This window comes from Macrobrachium rosenbergii, chromosome 3 (genome assembly GCF_040412425.1).
Source record: "Macrobrachium rosenbergii isolate ZJJX-2024 chromosome 3, ASM4041242v1, whole genome shotgun sequence".
Taxonomy (NCBI): domain Eukaryota; kingdom Metazoa; phylum Arthropoda; class Malacostraca; order Decapoda; family Palaemonidae; genus Macrobrachium; species Macrobrachium rosenbergii.
Genome location: NC_089743.1, coordinates 80,650,386 through 80,673,802, shown reverse-complemented (window position 1 = coordinate 80,673,802; position 23,417 = coordinate 80,650,386). Strand labels below are relative to the sequence as shown.

Below are 23,417 nucleotides of genomic sequence, written 5' to 3'. Positions count from 1 at the left end.
AGCGAAATCCGGGCCATTGACAAGAGAGTAGGTTTCTTGTGGGGAGATGCAGTATACACCTTCTCTCTTGGGTTTCTTGCTAAGAACAGAGACCCTTCCAAGCCCTGGCCCTGTTCCTTATCCATTAAAAGTTTAGCATACATCCTTGGACTGGAGGAAGAGGAAAGGCTTCTCTGTCCAGTAAGAGACCTAAGATACTACAGAGGACTAGGAAGATTAGAGGCCCTTCTCGTCCAGTGTCAGAAAATGTGATCTATTTTTTGAGGGACCTAATTTCCGAGGCACACTCAGATCTAGGAGGACATGCTACCTTCATTTAGGTCAAAGCTCATGAGGTTCGAGTGGTGGCAACTTCTCTTGCCTTCAGACACTACATGTTCCTCTCCTCCATCTTGCAATCTAAGTATTGGAAGTGCAGGTCATTGCTCGCATCCTGTTTTCTCAAAGAAGTGGAGACGGTTTTTGGGAATTATATTACATTAGGACCTTTATCCGAGGCTGGCGTGGTGCTGGGAGACGAAGCATAGGGAGCTCTCTCCTCTATCTCCTCGCCTTGAGTAAGGGTGTTGAGCCTGAGGTGAGGTTGGGAGTACATAGTACCTGAAGTACCCACCGGTTCTTTTAGCTGGTTTGGGTGTGGTTTTTTATTATAGTGTACGTGACAGCGTTTTATGTTTTCATTCTGGTCCTATGCCTAGGGCAAGGGCACCTATTAACTTTGCTAGCCATTGGAGTACCTCGTTCACTGCAAAGTCCCCACTAAAGTAGGAGGCAACCCATGGCTATACTGCCACACCACTACGGGTTAAGATAAGCACCAATCAGAGGCAGTACCCACCTGCAATGGCTCTCTTACCAGGTAGGGAAACAACAAGCATTATACCAATGCTGGCAACTTTTCTGCTATCAAAATCATTACTCTATTAATGTTTTGAGGTAGAATATGTCCATGTATCCTAACTCCTGTCAATGTGGATTCAGCTATGTAATTACTTGGTAAGTTACTTATATAAAAATTATATTTTTATATTAAAATAAAGTTTTATATACATTTACCAAGTATTTACTGAATCAGAGCCCTCCCTCCTCCCCTCATATGGACTTCAAAGCAAAAAACGAATGAATTGTTGAATTGTTACCGCTAATTTTGAATTTTTAGGCTGCTGTGGTAGGAAATCTCATAACTATGTAATTACTTGGTAAGTATATATAAAACTTTATTTTATTCAAATTTTATGGTTACATTAGAAGCAGTATTAATGTTATGACAAATTTTTTCATTTTTTTTTTATTCTAACTTTTGAACTTAGCTTTGATGATGACTTTTGTCAAACGCATCAGCGATGAGTGAACAAGTTTTGAAAATGTTTCATAACTGTTTTTCCAAATTTAGCTATACGTGATATTTTCATAGTTTTGAAATATATGACAGATTTCACTCTTATACTGCCTACCAACACCAATAAACTGCCTAGTGACACAAATAAACCACTTACTGGCACTGAAAATTGTTTACTGGTGCACAAAAATCTGATTAGGGACGATGTTAGGCCAGCATCGTAAAACTGAAATGCCATTAACCAGTGCTGCCGATAAGCAGGGACTGCCTGTATACACAGACTGAAAACTGTTTGTAATGCTACATAACTGTATTTAGTACAGTACCATACTGCATTAAAGTATTTTAGTTAGGTGTTATTGAGTAAAATGCGTGCCTTTTGCTAAGGGATTACCTATCTTTACTTGTTCAAATAATTTAATATATTCACTCTACTGTATTATAATTTTATTTCCAGTCTGCATATGGGCCAAAACGGAGATGGCGTCGGAAAGCTTCTACTCCCATTGAAAACCCTAGCTTACGTGTTCAGACTACTCTACTGGAGTATGGAGAGCTCACCCTGAAAGGGTACAATAAGGTATAATCTCTTTATTAACTGTATTGCATGAATCCTTGAAATATAAGATAGCTTCCTGAAAAGGTACAGTAGGTTGTAATCTCATGGATTAATCATATTGCTTAAACCCTTGACTTTAGAATACTACTTTGCAAGAAAATAACATTATCAGTATTGCAAATAGTATTACTATACAGCACTTGAATGCATAAACATAAACATAAACATAAATACTATGATGAATGTTCCAAACCATATTCACATGCGCGCATTTATGGTGTAACAGGAGTTTCCATTGCTTTTAAGGCAATGAGGGCCCAGTTGAGTAATTATGTGAATACCACAAAAAATTTAGGAAATACTGTAATGAAGTAATCTTAGCAGATGTATTTTAAAGGCAACCAAAATTTCATATTATCTGCAGAGAATATTCAAGAGTTAAGGTTATACAACTTGGATATTTATTAGTAAGTTAGTAATACTTACAAAACTCGCTCATTATTGATAAAGTTATGCTAAAGGAAGAGTGCTAAAAGTCCATGAGACCTCTCTCAGAATTCTGGCACGTAAGATGTTTACTTGAAGGACACTTGTTAGTGCCTGTAATATAGAAAACATGCAAGAGGGTGAACCAAAACTCTTCCTTCTAAACTACTACACTAGTTGTAAAATATACTCCACCTTGACTAACAATATCAAGCCACAGATTGCATGAAACCTTGCAATTATAAAGGTCAAGGAGGTTGAGGTTCTGGTGGTAGAGTACTGTACTGATAAACTGAGATTGATGGAGCTATTTCCAGTCTTGAATTGTTCCTGGGTCCACCACCAAAAGAGCAAAGAAGGTCCAGGAACCAGGCTTGGAGAGGCCAAATTTGTGTTCTCAGGGTCGTATGTGCATTATTAGACTGGTGGAAGTTTGTCCAACACTGATCTGATTAGGGAAAATGTCAGAAATGCATATACTGTACTGTACCTCAATTGTCCCAGGAAACCAGAAAAGCATTGCATGCCATTCTGTCTGGTGTGACAGGGTGACACAATAATTCAGAAGTATGTTGCTGAGTTGAGTGTTGAACATTAATATTAGAGGTGTTCCTTACAGCTTCCATGACATCCTAGAAACTTCAGGGTGCAGAGACTTCTCATCAGAAAGAATTTGATCTTGTCTGCGCAGTGTTTGGCCACCACATTATGCCTCCTGGGACAAAGCTGGTAATCGGTGTGATATTGTGTTTTCCTCCTATATCTGGTTGTCTGTGGTCAAGTGGCACATTGTTGGAGACTTGGTCCTGCCTTTGTTCCAAGGATAAGTCCTCATGGTAGAGTTATCCAAAATTTATCCTGCATTTGTCAGGCAGATAAACTGCCCTCAACTCAGAGAGATTAATGTGTATCTCCTTCTCTCTTATGGACCACTGGTCTAAAGTCACGAAATCTAGCAAGTGGGAATCCCAGCCCTTGTTTAAGGAGTTAGTATATGATAGTAGATCTGACAAGAAAATGTCATAAGTTTTGCTGATCTTGCCACAAATTGAGGTCTGTCAGCATTTCTGCAGGAGGGTAAACCAGAAAATTGTCAGGCTGGTTTGCAGTAGACCACTGTTTAGCTCCAGCTGTAGGGATCACAGCCTATGTTTGCCATAATTTTGGTGAAGGAAAGGGGACTTAAAGAAAATCCTGCACAGTTGTGGGGAGTCTTTGCATTCTTGCCACTGTTGGAGGGTTGATGAAAGCTGCTATATTGGATTCCATGCCTAGACAGACTGTCTTCTTTGTGAGGACTAAGTCTGACTTTTCCCAGTTAATGCCTAGGATCAGGTAATGACAAAGGTTTATGAGATAATTATGGTTTCTTGGTAGTTGCAAGGCTGGGGACACTAAGATTAGCCAACAGTCAAGATAAGTCAACAGGCTGTGAGCCCACACAGCAATTAGGGCCATAACATATTTGAGAACCTGTGGGGCTGTTGCCAGCCTACAACAAAAAGCCATGAATTAAAGACTCTGTCTTTCTATAAAAACCTAAAGACTTGTGCACTGAGACATGAAAGTTTCTCTTTTAGGCCCACAGATGCTAAGAGTCACTCTCTAGGTAGAATGAGGTACGGAGGCCACAGTTTCCATCTAGAAAGGCATCAACTGCAGGTAACAATACAGAGGACTGAGGTTCTTGGTGGGTTTCCAACCTTTTTATGCTTTTAGAACTACTATACAAAAAAAATGGGCAGTAAAGCCATTGAGATTGCTGGTCACCTCTATTGTTTCTTTCTCCATCATTGACCTCACCTCACTGTACAGTGAAAGGAACTTCGAGATGCTTTTGTAAGTCTTGAATTGGGTAAGTTGAAGGTTAATGAGGAACTTGTCTTCAGAAGTAGTAAGTTTTGATCTTGCTTATTTTGGCTGAACCCATCATAGAAAGAGGCAGCTACTATTATTATGTTATATACAGAACTCTCCAAGATGGTGTGATGTATCTTTAAACTCTTGAAGCTATCTCCATCATGTGGACCAATGAGATTGCCATGCCCTGTCTTCATCGCTATCAACATCTATCACACTAAACTCTATGCCATTCTGGCAGATATCCTTAAATCCCTAGAATCCTACTGATGACATCATTGATGCTATTAATGTTTTGGTGTTGTCTGACTCTTGAGTGGTACAACTGCACACTGCTGAGCTGGTAGAAGTGTTCCCCCATTCTTCCTGTTTTCTGATGTGATACACCAGGCAATCAATGGCACAGATTTAAAAACATCAATTAGTACGTAACTGTATACACAATTCCTTAAATCTTACCTTTTGTATGGATCGGCTCTTTTCAATTAATTTACTTTATTGTACCGTTCCCCACTAGAAGGTGCAGAGTTGCTTAGGCCCCCCATGTCTGGAAGGGATTGACAGGCCCTCATGGAGCACCCAACCAATGTATGAAAACGTCATGATCATGCATCAAGAAGGCATAAAATTTCATTAAAAGATAAAAAATCATACACAAACTTAAAGATAAACGCAAAACTTTTGAAAGTTTGATCTCTATCAGCCTGTTGTATGATAAATGCTAAAATGGAATGAGCCATGTTTGGTTCTTAGGACTTGCATTTCCAATACTGATACTGCATACACTTGTGAAGCATACACTTATACACTTTTGAATTATAAACTCTTGAATTATACAAACTTGAAGTAACACCATAGAAGGAAGATATTTAAGTAACACCATAGAAGGAAGATATTTATCAAAGTTATTATAGCTTAATAACAATGGAGAGGGAAGAGAGGTATGGTATAGGTTTACTTGGTAAGTTTACAGCAAGTAAAGGAAAAGGGTTTATCTTGACAGACATAAACCTTCAGGAGGAGTGTTTATTTTTGAAGTGAAACTTTCCCTCAATCAATTAGCTTTATCTGCAAATACTTTGAAGCGAGTTCGACAAGTGTTAAAATTGAAACAATTGTTAACGAACGCCCCCCAATAGTTACTTCCCCATTCTTTGTAGGGTGGGGTAGGACAGTGAACATTTAGGTTGCCCATTTGGCTCTTGTCGGCAAAATTGGATGGCAGTGTAGACAAGTGCTCTGAATTTTTTTTTTTTTGTGGTTATCGACTTGGATCGTCTAGACTGTGATTTGTTTTTCATTATGGATTCTTCTCAATCTTCCTTATCAAAATCCCTTAGATTTTGCAAGGTAAGTGGTTGCAAGACCAGATTGGCTTCTTTGAAGTTCAATACACACGATTTATGCATTGATCATGGGGTAACGTGTGATTCAGACAACCGTTGTGATCATTGCAGGGAATGGTCTTTGCAAGAGATAGAGAAGATGGTAAAGTATCCTATTAAAAGAGAGAATGATAGGCTTAGGAAGAGTGTAAAGAGAACAGCTAGTCTTGCTTATAAGTCTTCCTTAGAATTAGCTTCTGATCAAGAGATAGATAGGTCTATTGATTCTTCTTCTGTAATAGATTCTCTAATATAATAGATTCTTCCACACCCACTAAATCAGCTCAGGGTAGTAGCTTAGATTCAACTCAGTATGGTATTGATTCTTTAAAATCTGAGATTGAATTTTTATGTAATAAGTTTGAATCTTTTGCATCTAATGTATCTAGTATGTGGGCAGGGACAGTGTCCCCTCGTTCCATTTGCAACTCCATGGACACAGCCTTGTCTGTTCCATTGGCTCCTCCTGCCGACAGGCCTGGTAGTCCTAGGGTTCCCAAATGAGGACTGACATCCCAGGATGTTCACAGACTGTGCCCTCTGTCTTCTGCCTTTGCTTCTCGGTCCTGGGTGGACAGACGTAAATTGCGCTCACATAAAGACATTCATGGTAGGGTGAAAAGGTGTAGGCCTTCTCTTTCCCAAGGTTATTATAGCAATTCAACCGAACCAGGTAACCGATTGCATTCTGCAGCGAACGATGCCACTGCACCTTCAGCCACCTCAAGGAGTCCCGATTCATTATTTAGGCATTCGGGCAGTAAGCGTATGTGCTTAGACTCCTTTTCTCCACCCGAATTCCTATTCACTCCTTCCAGCTCTGTCTCCTGGCATTCACTGTAATCATTGCACTGAATGCCAGGAGACAGAGCAGGCATGGTCACCTTTTCCGTCTCAGTTCCTCTGTTTAAAGTTTTATGAGTTTCAACCTTGTTTTTGGGTGATTCCCCTTAGTATTTAAGCAATGCATAGCTCATATGATTCCATTTTCTCTTCCTTTTACAGAAGTGAATCTGTTAACTGTCACCCTGTAGTTTACTTCTGCCTCGACTCCTGTTAAAACAAATAAGAAGTTAACACTGATTATGATGAGGTGTGTTAACTCAGAGCCTTTGGGAGTGGTTAACAGTTGTAAGAGCAAGTTAGGAAACTGTTTAGTGTTTTATAGCTCGGTTCCTAACATGAACAGTGTACTGTATTGTGCTCAAGTGTGTTTTGTACATGAGGTGGGATGCTTTCTCTTGAACCAAATATAATAGTAACCTTGCTTTCTGCCTTGTCATTAGTTGTTAGAAAATCCCGTTTTGAATTTTCTGAGCATGAAAGCACACAGTGGTGTATAAGAGCATACCTTCATATATGAAGGTGTTAATGTCTTTAGTTTTGGACTGTTGGTTATGGGCTTTTGACTCAGCACAGGACTCACTACTATTCTATGAGGTAGAGTCCTTTTTCACCCTGTAGGGATCCTTTGACAAGTCTCGCTATGAGGGCCTTACACCCTGTTGTGGTTCCAACGTCTGGCTACAGTATTTGCCAGTACCGATCACACAACAGCAGGAATATTGAGAAGCTTTTTTTCCCCTTTAAAAGCTTTTAGTTGTTTCTCTGGCTGCATTAAACCACCATCCTCATTCAGTGTGGTACTCAGCTAACTTTAACAGTAGGTGAGATTCATTCCAAATACTGTAATGATAATTTTCATGATAAAATTAATTATTTGGATACTTACCTACTGTTAAAGTGGAAATCCACCCAGCCTCCCCACATCTTAGTGGCCATGAAGAATTCTGACTTAATTGTTTACATTCCAACACCACCTGGTGGGAAAACAGGTGACTACAGACAGTCCTAACGAGTTAGACAAGCATAATTTGATTTTTTTAAATGCCAATCGCACCTAACAGTGCAAAGATGTAAGCTAACTTTAACAGTGGGTGAGTAACCAAATAATTAATTTTACCTTGAAAATTATTTTTATATTTTTTCTATTTGCAGACCCAGGAGAGCCAAAATGATGATAACAGTGCAGAAAAAGAGGTATGTGTTTTTGACAAGCAGTCAACCAATAGTGAATGCTATTGATTTACTGTATATTGTAGTTACTTTTGAACAAGACTAATCTTAGATGAAACACCAACTGTTGGCCATGCATTTTAAAATGTTTGTTATGGTTGAGCAATTATGTTTTGGTTGTTTTCCTGTGAATTTCCATTTTTATTTTATATTGATACTAATTTTGTGAACATTGAGACTAAATTTAAGAGCTCTCTTTCTTTTAAGTCACTTGTGAAGAGAAATATCAGCATGATCTTTTGACACTTGAGAAAATCCTGTGCATTACCATTGTGTAAAGATTTAATAGGACTTTTTTTTTTTAGTATGATTCCTTAGTCCTGAAAATTCTAACCTGAGACTTAATCAGTAGTTCTCTGAGGGGAAAACAACTAGATCCAAGTACTTATGTATCTGGAGTCATGTAAATTTTACAGTATTTTAGATGTAAATCTTTTGGTGTTTTAGGTTCAGGACTTTCCAGGCATCTTTTATACAAGAAAATAATGATCGTCCTAGGAGTAGCTGCCATGAAGTAATGTTACCATAGCTTTTCTTTATCCTTGCAACTTTTGAATAGCCTCTCACTATTGTCCTTATATTTAGATCTTTCCTATGTTTTTTTCTGGACACACATTGTTAAATTTATAGTGTAACGTCAGGCTGGTTGTATAATGATATACTTGTGTAGCCTGGAAATTATGTTATTAAAGAAATTTTCTTTGTTAAGTATTTCAAGTCTTGTGTTCCAGAAGTTAAGCTACCCTCCCCATGTATATATATGTTTGGTTCATGTCTAACTACATTTTCCATTTTAACTTTGTGTTTTCTTCATTTTCATATATATTTTGTTAAATAGCATTTTTTTGTGCTGGGCTCATTATGTTCTCTGTACCATGGTGCCTGAGCTTTTGTTTTCTTAAAATGTTAGCACCCTCCACAGTTGGTTTCAGTTTTTTACAAATACTTTCTAGATTAAAGATTTTCCCATCACTTATTAGAGCAGCCAAAATCCTTTGCTGAATTCTTTGTTTTAAGGAAAGGCTGTCACCACAGATATGCTCAAGCACAGTATGAGTACTCTAGTTTGAATGTTAGGGACTTCACTGTGTCACCCATCTTTATGTAGTGGTTCTTCTTGAAGGGTTACTCCAGAGCTCTTTAGAAACTTGCTGCAACTCATCAGAGACATCGTGTCAGTCCTTTCCCAAGAGGGTTCAGTCTCCATGATGATTAACCCCTTGGGTTTGGCAGTGATCACACAAGGTGCACTAATAGAAATGGGAAGGTCTGGCAATCATCTCGTGAGAATTATACTTCACGTCCTGAAGTTTGAATGAATTTTGCGAGAAAACATTCAGATTTTTGTGTGGGTCATAAAAAACAATATGGCAACTTTTATGGCAACACTCAGGTCTCAGCTCAGTTAGTTGGTGGAATAATAGTTGCCCATAAGATTTCATGAGGGATGGTGCTATAACTCCATGTCCCAGTACATTTCATATTTATTTGTCCATAAATATAGTCAGGGAACTTTTATGTTTTTAGTTCTTATCTGTTAAGATATAATGTTAGCTGTGAGTGTAATTTTGCAATATCAAGTGCAAAAAATATTACAGTATTTACAACTCATTAAAATTAGCTGGTATTTTTACAAGTGTGTTGGGAAAGAGGCCATGGCATAGTTAAAAATATTCATTTTCATCTTCCTGTGGTAGGTACAGAAAATTTTTCAGATTTTTTTGTACCATGTGCATTTGCATAACTTCCTCTTTCCGCTGGTGTGTTTTTTTTATTGGCTGGCCTTAAAGTTTGCCCAGTCTAGGAGTTTTGTTAATGTATATTTAGCTTGGCTTTTGAGAGGTAAGAGATACTTTCCAAGTTATTTCTGCTTTGTTCTGTTCCTGAAGGTCAACCCGGTTTATGCTGGAGGTCCAAGTTTTGCTTTGGCAGGAATTGATCCAGTGTTCAAGAATGTGCAACATTTATACATTATTACAAATGGCATATCTGAAATTGGAGTTGTGACACAACAGGCATCAGAGCAGATTCTGAGGCAGATAAGTTAAATGTTTCTTGACCCACAAGATTCTACTGTATTTTAAAGGAATTTGGTTCTTGCATAACCTGCAGTTAACCACTGCTGAATTTTTGCCATTAAAAGGTGATTACAGATCTCTTTGAGTACATCCAAATCATCTTAAAAAATTGTTGCAAACTGATATGCTGGCCCCAGCAAATCCACTCCTAACTCATCTTTGCATTGGTTGGAAGTTGTGTTTGAGTTATTGGGTGTGATTGTTCCAGGGAAATTATGCCAGTAGGAAGACTGTGATGAAGTCGGGGAGTATTTCATGTGGTCAGCCTCTAAGTTGAAAAAATACTAGAAACCAAATAACCTGGTCATCTATGGTCTCCAGCACCTGTGACAAATGCATTAATGTTGGGTGGGCTCTGTGATCAACATGTTTACCACCTTGTTACTCATTTCAAACATCATTCCCATATTCACTGTGCACACCATTGAATCTCTGTCATTGCCTCTTTGATTCAGTGCTGAGGATCTTTGCATTTAACAGGGGTATTATAATTCCAAAGTGAGTAATGAATAGGATATTTTCTTACATAAATACATTTGATTTTACAGCACACTGTCAGTGCACGTAACTCCCATTCTTCATGGACCACTTCTGGTGTTCATAGATGTAAAGTTTTTTTGGATATTTTTCTCCAGCTTTTAATTAGAGAGAGTGATGTGAAGAGTTACTGTCAGGTATCCCCTGTAAGGAATGATTTAGCAAAAGTGAAATGAAGAAGTTATCATGTCGTATGGGTGTATAGAAATTCAAAATTATTTTCATGCTTCATAGGAACAAACCTCATTGTATGGGGGTGCCTTCCCCTTAGAGTACTGTTCTTTGTTTGGGATGCCCTCCCCTCAGAATACTATTTTGAAGTTGCAAGCCATAAAGTCACACCAAAATATAGCATAAGCTCCCTTCATTTGATTGGAATTCAGAATTTAGCTCTTCCACTCATATTAAACTTTAAGCTGCCATTGCAAGACATTTCCTTATATGACATTGTATATAATTTATTTTTAATTGTTTGATGAACATTTAGCTTATGAATTACATTCATATTCACTGTTAGTGTATTTAAGCAACTTTTGTATGCTGTTTACAATAGAAATAATGTATGAAAGATTCCAAAAGAAATGTAAATTTTAGTAATTTTTTAAGGCCTTTTAAAGTAAATTAATATACTTGTGACCATTGTACATTTTTTCGGTAAGGAAATGATATAATAAATAAGAGCCTCCACAACTCTTTTCTCTAAGGTGTGGAGGTTTAGTTAGACTCTAGACACCACAGAAGGGAAGTGTTAACATTTTGTTTCAATAAACTGATGTACTGTAATTAAGTATTAAAGATTTTAGGAAAGCAGATCAGTGATGAATTGTCTTATCAGACTTTTGGAAGTTCAGTTATGAATGTTTAAGTGCTACATCTTGTGAAGATTATTATTTTTTTTTTTTTTTTTGCCCTTTTTAGTTTTCTGAAAAGAAAACTATTGTCTGTCCATCTGCACTTTTTCCTTTCCGCACTTTTTCTGTCTGCCCTCAGATGTTAAAACCTACTGAGGCTAAAGGGTTGCAAATTGGTATGTTGATCATCCACCCTCCAATCACCAAACATAAAAAATTGCAGCCCTCTAGCCTCAGTAGTTTTGATTTTACTTAAGGTTAAATTTAGCCATAATCGTGCATCTGGCAACGATATAGTCCAGGCTACCATCGGGCCATGGTTAAAGATTCATGGGCCGTGGCTCATACAGCATTATACTGAGACCACCGAAAGATAGATCTGTTTTTGGTGCCCTTGATTATACGCTGTACAGAAAACTCAATTGTGCTGAAGAAACTTCAGTGCATTTTTTAGTTGTTTTTACTGTGCATGCTAACTCTACTGAATATATCTAGTCATGTAGCAGTCTCACTTGCATATCTAAGACAATTCAGCTTTTTTTCCCTTCAGTGTTAAGGGAGTAAGAAAAAATGGCCAGAAATTATCTCTGTAAGTAAGTACTAGAACAGAAATTTTGTTGAAGAAACTCAGTCAGGAGTCTTTTTTTAAAATCATAGTATTTTCCATAACTGTTAAAATGGGAAGGATCACTGCTTTTAAAGGGGAATAAAATTTAGGTAAATAGAAAAGGTAACCTTAAAATCATAAGGACAGCTATGTAGCAACAACTTTCATGCTATATAGTAGATTCTGTTGTTTGTTCTGATGTTTAGGAAATTAAAAAACTGATCTAAAGTTTCCTGATTGCTGAACAAATAATCTTGGTTGCAGGTAGTACAGAGTAGGTTATTTTTCAGGATTGTTTTATTAACAAAATAAATACTAAATCCTTTACTGAAATGCACCCAGTTTTTAAAGATTGTTGTGGGGATATTTTTTTATAATTTTGTTTGCATTAACATTGGTTGTCTCCTTAATACAGGTGTCAAATAGTAGTGGATAACAGTTCTTACTTTATTTCTTTGGTAATTCTCTTTGTAACCATTCATTAAAACAATTACCCATGTTCTCATGTCATTCTGTTATCACAGCAAGCTGCACACATGGAAAAGTTGATGCAAAACATGGCTGTAGCCGAAAGTGCTGAGGTAAGCTGGTTTTTTTTATTTCATATTTTACTTCTCTTCATCATAGATGCCCTGTTGGCCTTTATTTTTGTCTTTAAGGAACCTAGGTTATGTATGGTTTACAGTTCAGCATGATTCACAACTGATTATATTTTTTGAATGACAGTGAAATCAATGTATAATTTAAATGGTGGTATGGGAGTTGATTCATAATTTACTCCTAAATTAGAAAAATTTTATAATTTATGTCAACAGTCAATTTGGTATATTAGTAATTAATTTTTGCACTCAAAAGATTATGATTTCATGTATCACTTTTAGATAAATGAACTGAATTGTACTGTAGGATATGTATTATGTTGTGCTAGTTTTAGCTATTCAAATAAGCCTATAACTGTTTGTGAAAGGAAATTTCGTGTAAGAAAATTACCGTATATGCCGGCGTATAAGACGACCTTTCAACCTTAAAAAATCTCCCCCAAAATTGAAGGTCATCTTATACGCCAAGTACTTTATACAAAGCAAACCTTAAAATCCTGCCAAGATTTTTAATGATAGGCTGAAGTGTCGATAGTTGTGTCAATAGTTAACTACTGTCACAACTGTAAACAAAATGACTGTAATCCAGTAAACACCGTAGGTAATTCAAGCAAATCATTAGCTACACAACTATCAATACTGTAAACAAAATGACTGTAATTACAGTAATTACCATAGATAATTGCCATAATTAGATGTTAGGATGAGCAAGCTTTCACTTTGTTACTAGCTTTATCCAGAGTACCATTATTCAGATATAGTCATCACAAGATCCCAACGTGGCCACACCAACTATCGGTAAAAATAAAAGGAGGAAATATGAGGCTTTGTTCAAGTTAAGAGCAGTAAGCTTTGAAAAGGAATAAGAAGAAGCAGAAATTAACACCATAAGATTAAAAATTTGATCCGTACAATGATTTTCTTACAAATATATCACTACATCATCAACAAACTTACGATATCAGATGGTGAACATAATGAGTTTAGGATTTTAATTGTTTAAAAATGTTTTTAAAATGTTTTAATCATTACACATAAAATATAATCCTTTATATACTGTACCAGTATTTTTTTTAAATGACCTCACCATTGCTTATACGTACATCAGCTGATAGTGTTATTTAATTTAATAAATTGGGGGTCATCTTATACGGCGAACATATCTCTAAATCTACATTTTTACATGAAAAATGGGGGTCGTCTTATACGTGGAGTCCCCTTGTATGCTGGCATATACTGTACTGTATGATATTGAAAAAAAATGTTTTTTTCTTACTAAATTATTTTTTATTACACTGTAGTATATTTCTGTGAAATGCATTTTCTCATTTTGTATGTAGGGGTTTGCTTACCCAAGCAAAATTGAGAAATATTTGGAAGTTTTATCTTTGATTTAGTTATCTTGATTTTATGTTTCAGGGAAAACTAAATGCACAGCATGTTGGCAGCATCATAAGTGGTAGGGCTAAAGAAATAGCAGTTACCTCAAAACATTACATGGAACTCCAAGAACAAATGACGGTAAGATGGGGGTCTCCATATGTAGCACTTTTTACAAATTTCTTAGTCTCCAAAAACAGGTGATGTTAAAACATATGCCTCCTTACAATATACAGAACCTCTTTTTTATACTTGTGGTATGCTGCCATGTACATGTAAATGCAGTGTTAGCTGAGAACAGGGTAATTGATAAGTTGCAGAAGATTTTATTTCTTCTTTTTAAGTTAGAAGGAGTCACATTTTACCACATCATTTGCTGTTGTGGCTATATTGTGAATCCCAGTATAGGTTTTGGTTATGATTTTAATTCCATTCATCATTTGAATACTGGTATTTATACCTTTTTCAGGTAAAGTTGATAGAGGTGTGTTGATTTCAGTGTAACTGAATGTCCTTCTGAACCACTTCCAATCCTATACCCAGTATTCTCTACTTGTCAGATCCATTTATCTTACTGGGATTGTATACCTCCATGATTCCTTAAGAAATTTGTTGAGGAGCTGGCTCCTGTGCTCTGTTGTCTATTTTGCATAATTGTTAAGAGAACAGCATTAGCGTTTCTTTTGGGAAACAAGCTCTTGTTCAGCTCATTCCTAAGAAATGTTCCTGTAACACTGTACTGTACTGCACTACCATCCTGTTTCTTCAGTCCCAAGAGTTAGAGCACCTGGAGAGGCAAGGAGGCTGTTCCCTTCAGAGGTCCTGAGGGACTGCCTCTCTTCGGAGAGGCAGTACGTTCTCTCTTTTGGCTCTTCCTGGCCCTTGAGGTTGGGAACCGATTCGCATTCCCCATAGGGGGCTCGTGTCTTGGGGGCCTTGAGTGTGGAACCTTTTGAGGCTGCACTCTCAATTCCAGTTCTTAGAAGTCTGCGTCTAAGACTGATTCTGTGCCTGTCCCTCCTCGGTTTTCTTCGAGAAGCCAAGAGGAACTTTCTTCCGATGATTGTTCTTATGAGATTCGGGAGTCTCGCCAAGTGCTCGGACTCCTTGGAATCTCGACCGCTCAGCAAGCCCTTGGATTCCTTGGGATCAAGAGCACTCGACTAACGAGTTGCCGATTGTCCGGGATTCTGCAAAATCTCTGGCACTCCCCAAACCAGTACTAGGGAGTTCGTTCTCCGGTCTGGTTTAGGCACAGGACAGGAGAAGGTGTCGAAACACTCAGATGTTTCGACACTTCCTGCCTGCTTTGTTTTGAGTGCTCAGTCAGTTTCGAAACTCGTGTCTTGGACCCTTGGGTTTGAACACTTGAGTTAGCAGACAAGAATCTCCTTTAAAACTTCTTCTCGAGGGGCTTCAGCCTCGGAGGAGATTAAAGCATGTCTTGAGGACAGCAGTAGTTCATGGCTGAGCTTTCCCAGCTCAGCTCATCTCAGCCCTACTGGCTGGCCTAGCCCTGGTCGTGTTTCAAGACTGGCTGAGCTTGCTCGGCTCAGTTCCCCAGCCCCTGATCGTGTTTACATGATTGGCTGGGCTCACTCGGCTTGTTTGGTTCGGCTTGCTCACCCAGCCCCCTGATTGCATTTACATGATCAGCTTGGGTCGCTCGGTTCAGGGAACCGAATGCTGTCGAGGTTCTCCTTCCTTCAGGAGACTCAGCTCAAGTGAACTTTCGCTCTCTTCAGGTTAGTGCTTCACTGGGGCATTAGCACCCTCCTTCCTCCATGCTGCCATCATCACCTCTGGTTGACGATTGCCAGCAGTCGGCCTCTCCTGCTGGTTCTTCTAGCAGGACAGGTAAGAGTGCTTTTCTCCTCTCCTCTTCCCTCAAACCCTTTCGGTTGCTGCCGGGGGACGCGAGTCGGATAGAGAGGACTCAGACAAGTTTTGTTTCTTATCAGAGTTTTGCAACAAGGATCTAAGTCTTGGGCTCGGTTCTCAGATCGGCTTGCTGTGTATCTGAGTAGTTGAGGATGGTTTTCTGGGTTCTGGTGAGGTTATCCCTCCAATGAGAAGAGATTGGGAGTGTTGTGTGGACACCCTCGATTTTCTTTTCACAGACATCTTCACGCCGATTCATAAGTACAATGATCTTAGGGAGAGGACCACAGCATCCCCTGTGAATACCTCTTGACTGCTCCTTGCAGGGGTTTTGTTGGGGCTGCTGCGGTCCTTGCTTGCTAAAAAGGTGTATATCAAGAAGCAAGGGGGGACTCATTCGTTCTCCCTTTGCGAAGCAGCGGCAGATCACAACCAGACCAAGTTGGTGATGCAGTTCATCCAGGACAAGCTCAATGTCTTTGCGGATGAGTTGAGCCGTTGCAGTCAAGTGCTCCCCACAGAGTGGACTCTTCATCCACAGGTGTGTGAGGAACTGTGGAAGCTGTGGGGAAGACCTCTTATAGATCTGTTTGCGACGCCATTGTCTACCAGTCTTTTGCTCTTCAGTACCAGACCCTCTAGCATGGGTGACGGACGCCATGCTACAAGACTGGTTGAACAAGGATTTCTATGCCTTCCCGCCATTCTGCATGATACAAGAAGTTCTCAAGTTCCACAACCACATGAACGTCATGATGACTAGTGGCCCTGTTCTGGCCTCGACAGGAATGGTTCCTGGGTCTCCTCAAGCTGCTGACAAACTTCCCAAGGTTGTTACCACAGCTACCAAGTCTGCTCAGACAACCCCACTTCAGGCGGTTCCACCAAGGATTGTCCATTCTGGCCCTGACAGGGTTCAGACTGTCAGGAAACTCCTCGGACAGAAGGAGTTTTCAAGAGCATCTTCAGAAGCTATTGCCAAGTGTAGGGGCTCCTTTTCCGACAAACTCTATCAAGCCAAGTGGACAATCTTGAAAGTCTGGTGCAGAAGACATGACATCTCATCTCATCTAAGATGTCTGTAGCAGACATTGCCGAATTTCTCCTGTACTTGAGGACATCTAGGGACCTGTCCTCCTCTATGATCAGAGGATACAGGGCTATGCTGAGTTCAGTGTTTCAGCACAGAGGCATGGATCTCTCTGCTAATCAAGGCCTGTCCGATCTCATTAAATCCTTCAATATCTCCAAATCCAAGGGGCCAGGGGCCATCTCTTGGAATCTGAACGTAGTTTTGAAGTGGCTCTCCGGACACCTCTTTGAGCCTCTTCGTGGATTTTTCACTTCAAGTAGAACTTGAATTAGAATGTAGTTAAAATGAATATAAGTCCCAATTAATGGCTTGATAGTGACATATTAATTTAAATATTATGGTTATGTGATGATACTTATGATGATGAAGGTTGAGCAGTCTATCATATTTCATTTGGTAACATCTAAGTAATGTGGTTTGCAGTCTGAACAAGTTATAGGTTAGGTAAATTATACCACAAAAAAATTGCTGGACATATATTTTGTGTCTCTTTCAGTAGCTTTGTAATTGAATGATTTATTGTCCTTGCTATGTAAAAACCAGTTTTGTTAGAGCATATTGCATATTAGAATTAGCCTTATTTATTTAATGTTACTAATATTTTCATTTGTATATCTTGTTCTTGCATGACATTGTGCCTAGCAGATACATACTGATTGTATGAAATTAAGTTACTATGGCTGCAGACCTGTGCACAGCCGGTGTGTGTTAATGTATACCCAAATATTTAAATTTTTTTTTCATTTTAGGATGTCACTGTTTAAAGGAACTTTTAGAAATTTTTTTCACGACATTGAAAATATTTTTTCAGGAAGAGATTCTTGGGGACAGTGCTTCTTCACAAGCTCGGAAAATAGCAAATTTAGAGAAACAAAAAAGTATACTGATGACCCAGCTGGTAGAAGTCCAGAACAAGCAAACAAAAGAATTAACCAGACTTGAAGAACTTAAGACAACACTTGATGAGAAGAGAAGTGCAGCAAACCAGTTAGAGCAAGAAATGAAAGCCTTAGTAGGTCTGGACACAAAGGAAAATAAGCAGTATGTATCTCAGATGTTTCTTTAAAATAGCAAAGTTAATCATAACTTTGTGAAGAAACATTTTTAATGTTTGCAGTTAGGGACTGCAACAACAGCAGCTCCTTCTACAAAGTGTCATTAGACTACTGTAGTGCTTTAACATTGTTTGAAGCTGTGCATGGGAAGATTTATAAGTTATATAATTAATCTCCAGAAAGTTTTTTTTAATTGTTACCTTTAGACAGTTACATTTTAGTCTGAATTATATAGTCTGAATAGCTAAGGATTCTTTTATGTTTCTGTTCACTGTATTTTGCAGTGTGATAGTAGTATGTGTTTATTTGAAATCCCATATTTAGATGATTATACTTTTGATTTGTTATGATTGCTTGAAAAGTTTCTCTCCTACCAATAACCAGTTTTTATCTTTGAGAAAAACAAACCTGCAGTCACTACCAAATTCACTCTTTACTGACTAAATCAGTTGAAAACTATGCTACAAATTATTTCCAAAGTCTTTTCATACATCTACACAGAAGCAGCATCATCTTTGCAATGCTGTTTCTTGCACACACACTCATCTGTCACTCTCTTTAATAGTTTTAAGAGTATAGTATATAAGTCTTTTCTTCATCCTTCCTCACAAAACAGAAAGATTGTACACCTTTTGCAGCAACTTACTATGATATGTTTTTATGCAGGACTAAAACACGAATACTACTGCTAAATCTTTTCGCTTAATGCATAGCGTTACCTTGTAACATTATTATTATTATTATTATTATTATCATAAGAAGAAGAAGAAGAAGAAGAGCAGTAGGTTGTAGTAATACTATATTTAAATTTACAGGATTTTAGAGCATCTGTCAAAGTTGGTGAAGGAAAATGACGAGTGTCGGAAGAGGGAGTCTGAGTTCAAAGACAAGTGCCGAAAAGAATCTGAAAAAATGAAGAAGGAAATAAGGTACGATAACAAAATGTATGTTTTGAGTTAGAGCATGAAAACATTTCAGTGTATAAGAAAAATATAGTTCTTTTTCCCTTGTCCTTTTTGTGAATAAATTGTTGCCTTTACTCTTTCACTTTCAACTGAATATTGAAAGCTTCAACTTGAGAGAGAGTACCCATCTTTTATATTTGTGCCTTTTTATCATTGTACAGACTAAATATAGTAAGTCATGAAATTTCTAGCTTAGCGTGACTTGTACTTTATATTTATCATTCAGTTTAAGAGGTCATGGAAATGGAAGCACTAAGGATACAAAGGAGAAGGAGGCCTAAGAGAAGATGGGGCAACTGCATTTGAGAAGACATGAGAGACAAAGGAATAAACAATGGGAGGACACAAGATAGAAACACCCAGAAAGGCTTTTTAAAAACAGTACCCTGATTAGGGATTAAGCTGAGAAGAAGGTTAAGCTTAAGAGATTTATTCATGATTTGTGATAATTCAGAAAAAAATACTGAAAAGTTACTTGGTTCAAATTATTCTGAATTTAAAATATTCTGAGAATGGCATGGAGATTTTTTGAGTGCTCTGATATTCAGACCTCTTCTTAAGCTTGGCTTGTCTCCCAGTTACTAGTTGACAACATCCAGCATATGCAAGCCATCTCTACCTTGCTAGATCAAAAGAATGTCTGTTCTACCCACACAACACCAAACTAAAATATAAGGGAAAACAGGTATGCCATAAGAGTGGCAAAATTAGGACAAAGTAAGGGGTTTTAATGACCCATCCCAAAAATTTATGTATAAAATGATGACTAATCAAAAAAACTGGTAGAAGCAGCATATGGGATGATATTAAAGCAGTGCAGTCAGCCAGTAATCCAGTGAAATTAATACACAAACTGACAATTCAGAAGAAAATTTTATCACAAAATATATATGAAGTCTTCAGCCCCCAGCAATATGAGGATTCTTAAATTCATGGAAAATCTAAATTTAACATGGAAGAAAATGGAAGTAAAATGTATAATAAAAATTGTCATGATAGTACTTCACCATAAAACAAACAGAAGATGAAATCACATCATCTCCAGGTAAAGAAAAATATATATAAGGGAAGAGGGAAGAGAACTAAACAAAATATCAGGAAGTGGTCACATGTAAAGTTGAAACTAAGTAAAAAAAAAGTATGAATGTCATGTCAAGGATTCCACATGTTATGTGAGTGCTTCATTTGCTTCCCAGACATCAATTTTGATGTGTGTTGTTACAACAAGTAAGGAATGTTGAATTATATTTTATGTACTTAGTTTGTAGAAATAGTACAGGAATAAGAATTTTTAACAAACAAAATCTGTGATTCCCTCCATTTAAAAGCTCAAACAAAAGCCATACCTTTTCTAGGAATATTAGAGTAAGCCTGTGTAGGATTGGCACTCTTTGTTAGTTTTGTTACTTGTGTTTTTGGGTATCAGCCCTGTGGGAAGGGATTAGAACATTGCCTTTTGTTTCACACTTAATCTACCCTTCCTGTACTACTGTGCATGCTTTGAGTTCGGTGTTGGTAGACAGATGGTTTTAGAATATTCCTTGAGATTGGCATCATAACTGTCATTGTCAGATGTGGATTCATAATAGTATGAAATTCAAGAAAAAGAGAGTAAGAGATCTTTTGAACTTGTGTCATTCAGATGTCTGAAATCAGCAAATGGAGAGAAAGATTGGGGAGGTGAACCATTAACCTTAATAAGAGAAATTTTAAATGTAAGAGGCCTCTTCAGGCCTGTGACATTTGAGTTTTCTCTGAGTGCTTACCAGAGCTAATATTTCAGGACATCAAAATCTTGAAATATGATTGTGGTTGGTTTTTCAGCTAAAATCAAAACATCAAATACATGTAAATGCATACTTTCCCTGACCCAGGCATTAGTTACATTGGTTTGTACATTCAAGCCTGAGTGTTATACAGATTTTGTTTTAGTCTCCTGGACATTAGGATATAAACTGCTATTCAGTCATTAATACATAAGCAAAAGTTAATGTTTGTGTTTCTTGAACACCAGAAGTACTGCATGTAAATTTTATTTTTCAGCAATTTACAAGAAAAGCTAGCTGAGATTGATGGTGGAGATGAGATGATGAACAGGTTTGAGGCTGAAAATGCAAAGTATTGTAAGATGCGACGGCAGTTGGCCAAGAAGACAAGACAGGTTGAAGTCTTGAAAAGACACATTGATGATGTTCCTGGTCGAGCAGAACTGTCACAGTACCAGCGACGTTTTATTGAGCTTTATAACCAGAGTATGTATAGTTTAAGTGCACTTACTTTAATAATCAGCATTTTGGAGTTTTTTAGGGAAATTTATTTTTTATATCTTTGTTACAAGCATGGAATAGTAAAAGAGTATATCCTTAAACAAAGAGAAATGTTAAATACCCCTTTTGAGATAAAGAAAATGATGATAGTGTAAAGGTATCCAGAGAAGAAACATTAAAAGCAGCAGTTCTGGTGGGTAAGCAGTTCTATCAGACTTAAATGGAAGATTCATGAAGTGAAAGACTTACTTTCATTCCCATTTATTAACAACAAACAAAATGATGTGGATGCGGTGGATATAAGTGAAACCCAAGGTACTTATCATGGGAATTACAAACGGTAAATAAAAATTTAAGAATGAAGCCATGCTTTTTAGAAAAGAATCAAAAGAAAATAGTTTTATGAAGTTTTAAAGCCTGACCATCATAATGTAATCAGATTCAATAACTGAGAAGTTTAGTGGAATGTAGAAATCCTTTAGACATACATACACAGGAAAATATGGTAGCTTTGAAGATATTACAAACTCAACCAAACTAGCACTCTCCTGCACTTTTTGTCAAGGGCACGTTAGTCTTATTAGATCAAAGGCCATTTCATTGTCTTAAACCCAAAATGGTGTCACATAAATTGTCAATGCTATAATTGTCTTCTTGTGTGAGAGTAATTTGTGCCACATGAAGCAGCATCCGTTATGAAGGTTCTTTGCTTCAATACTTGGGTACAAGCGTTTATCATCATAAGTACATTTAAAAACTCATTCAACACAAAATCACTAAATGATTTTTCATAACAGAAAATAGTAAGCATAACTAAAATGAAATTCAGCATTACTGAAGTTATTCTGAAAACACAGTCATCATAGGTTTAAAAAATACTGTGTAAGATTGATAGTTTAACTAGTGGACAGACTAATATCTCTTGACTTACGTGTAATAGAACTCAGGGTAAGATATGTTGCCAGAAATCTTAAGTGCATGCATTCTGATATATATTACTAGATCACTTTGCAAGATTTTTTTTTTTTTTGCTTTTATGATGTTTAATGTCCCAAGAATAACAGGAATAATTTGAGCTGTAAAGATTGAAGCTTTTTGTAAATTTAGAATTATGTGAGACATCATCAAAATATGAAAATATTGTAAAAATACATAGGTATACTATACTCTTGTTTGAATTATCTGATAATAATTAACTAAAATAAATGGCACTTTTAACAAGTTCCATTGACATCCTATTAAACAAGTGATGTAACATTAGACGCTCAAGATATCACTAATATGTCAAGTAAACACATAATTTCAGTATTAACAGCTAAGGTGAGCTTTTGGAGAAAATATGAAATGAAACAGAAGTCCCAGAGGTCTCAAGGCTTGTTATTAGCAATGAGGGAAATAAGTTTTTCTGTATTTGGAATGTCTTTTTATACTTTCACAATTTTTGTTATACTGTTTTGATACTAAATTTGAAAAAATTATTACTATGTTATCCATTGTAGTTTCAGCAACCCATCGAGAAACTCAGCAGTTTTACAACATGTACAACACTCTTGCTGACATACGCACATATATGGAGAAGGAGCTCTCTTTACTGAACTCCATTCTGGATAATATGGCTGCGTAAGTACAATATTGTCTTTCACTTATACAAAATTTTTGTGTGTAAGGAGTAGTATTGCCCTGAGGGTGATTATTTTTGTCACAGCTACAAAATAGGAAAGAAAGCTATTATGCATGTACTGTAAACAGCCTCATATATGAAATCCATCTCTAGAAAAGTTAGTTATCCAAATGTGACTGAGGTTGATGTTATTTTAAAATCCATAAAGAATTTAAACCTCTCACCTACTTCTTTTCCTCAGTGTTTGCATCACCCACTCACTCAATTGTGCTTTCTGTAGATATTTTATTTTTATGAAATTTTATTTGCAATTCAGTGAGTTAGAGTACAGAATTTTCTGTTTCATGTAATTTCAAGTACAGGAATATAGATTGGAGGATGTTAACCAGGAAACCAACATAGAAGTTGACATCTAAAGAAATTAAGAGAGTTCTAGTGGAGATAAATAATAGTAAACCTTTGGAACCATCACCTTGTAGGGGCAATACGGCTTACCCAATACAAACACCTTGCTTTACATGCCATGGATTTAACCTTGTGACAAATAAACGTATGAGCTACCAGAACCTTGGTTCTTGATTCAGTCTAGTCCTTAGGTTTTGTCTCAGATCCTACAGGCATATGCAGACACCCTGGGCCATTCAGAGTATCTGCTTCCTTTTTAAATAGCAATTATTACATATCTAGGATTAAATGGGTTGTTATGGAACAAACTGTTTATAGAAGATAGAACAAGTCTAAGTGTACAAACGCATCAATAATATAGGAAGTGGCTTCC

The 23,417-nt window shown here is 37.2% G+C and overlaps 1 protein-coding gene across 3 annotated transcripts in view; it reads left to right on the top strand.

The window, feature by feature from the left end:
* LOC136826182 (coiled-coil domain-containing protein 93-like) overlaps positions 1-23,417 on the top strand; it is a 131,527-nt gene that overhangs the window by 94,668 nt on the left and 13,442 nt on the right. For all 3 annotated transcript variants that reach the window (XM_067083249.1, XM_067083257.1, XM_067083240.1), the window contains 8 exons: positions 1,797-1,919; positions 7,628-7,669; positions 12,303-12,359; positions 13,797-13,898; positions 17,543-17,772; positions 18,602-18,715; positions 20,795-21,003; positions 22,518-22,638. In XM_067083249.1, the coding sequence (XP_066939350.1) occupies positions 1,797-1,919; positions 7,628-7,669; positions 12,303-12,359; positions 13,797-13,898; positions 17,543-17,772; positions 18,602-18,715; positions 20,795-21,003; positions 22,518-22,638 (998 nt within the window). The remainder of the gene's footprint in view (positions 1-1,796; positions 1,920-7,627; positions 7,670-12,302; positions 12,360-13,796; positions 13,899-17,542; positions 17,773-18,601; positions 18,716-20,794; positions 21,004-22,517; positions 22,639-23,417) is intronic.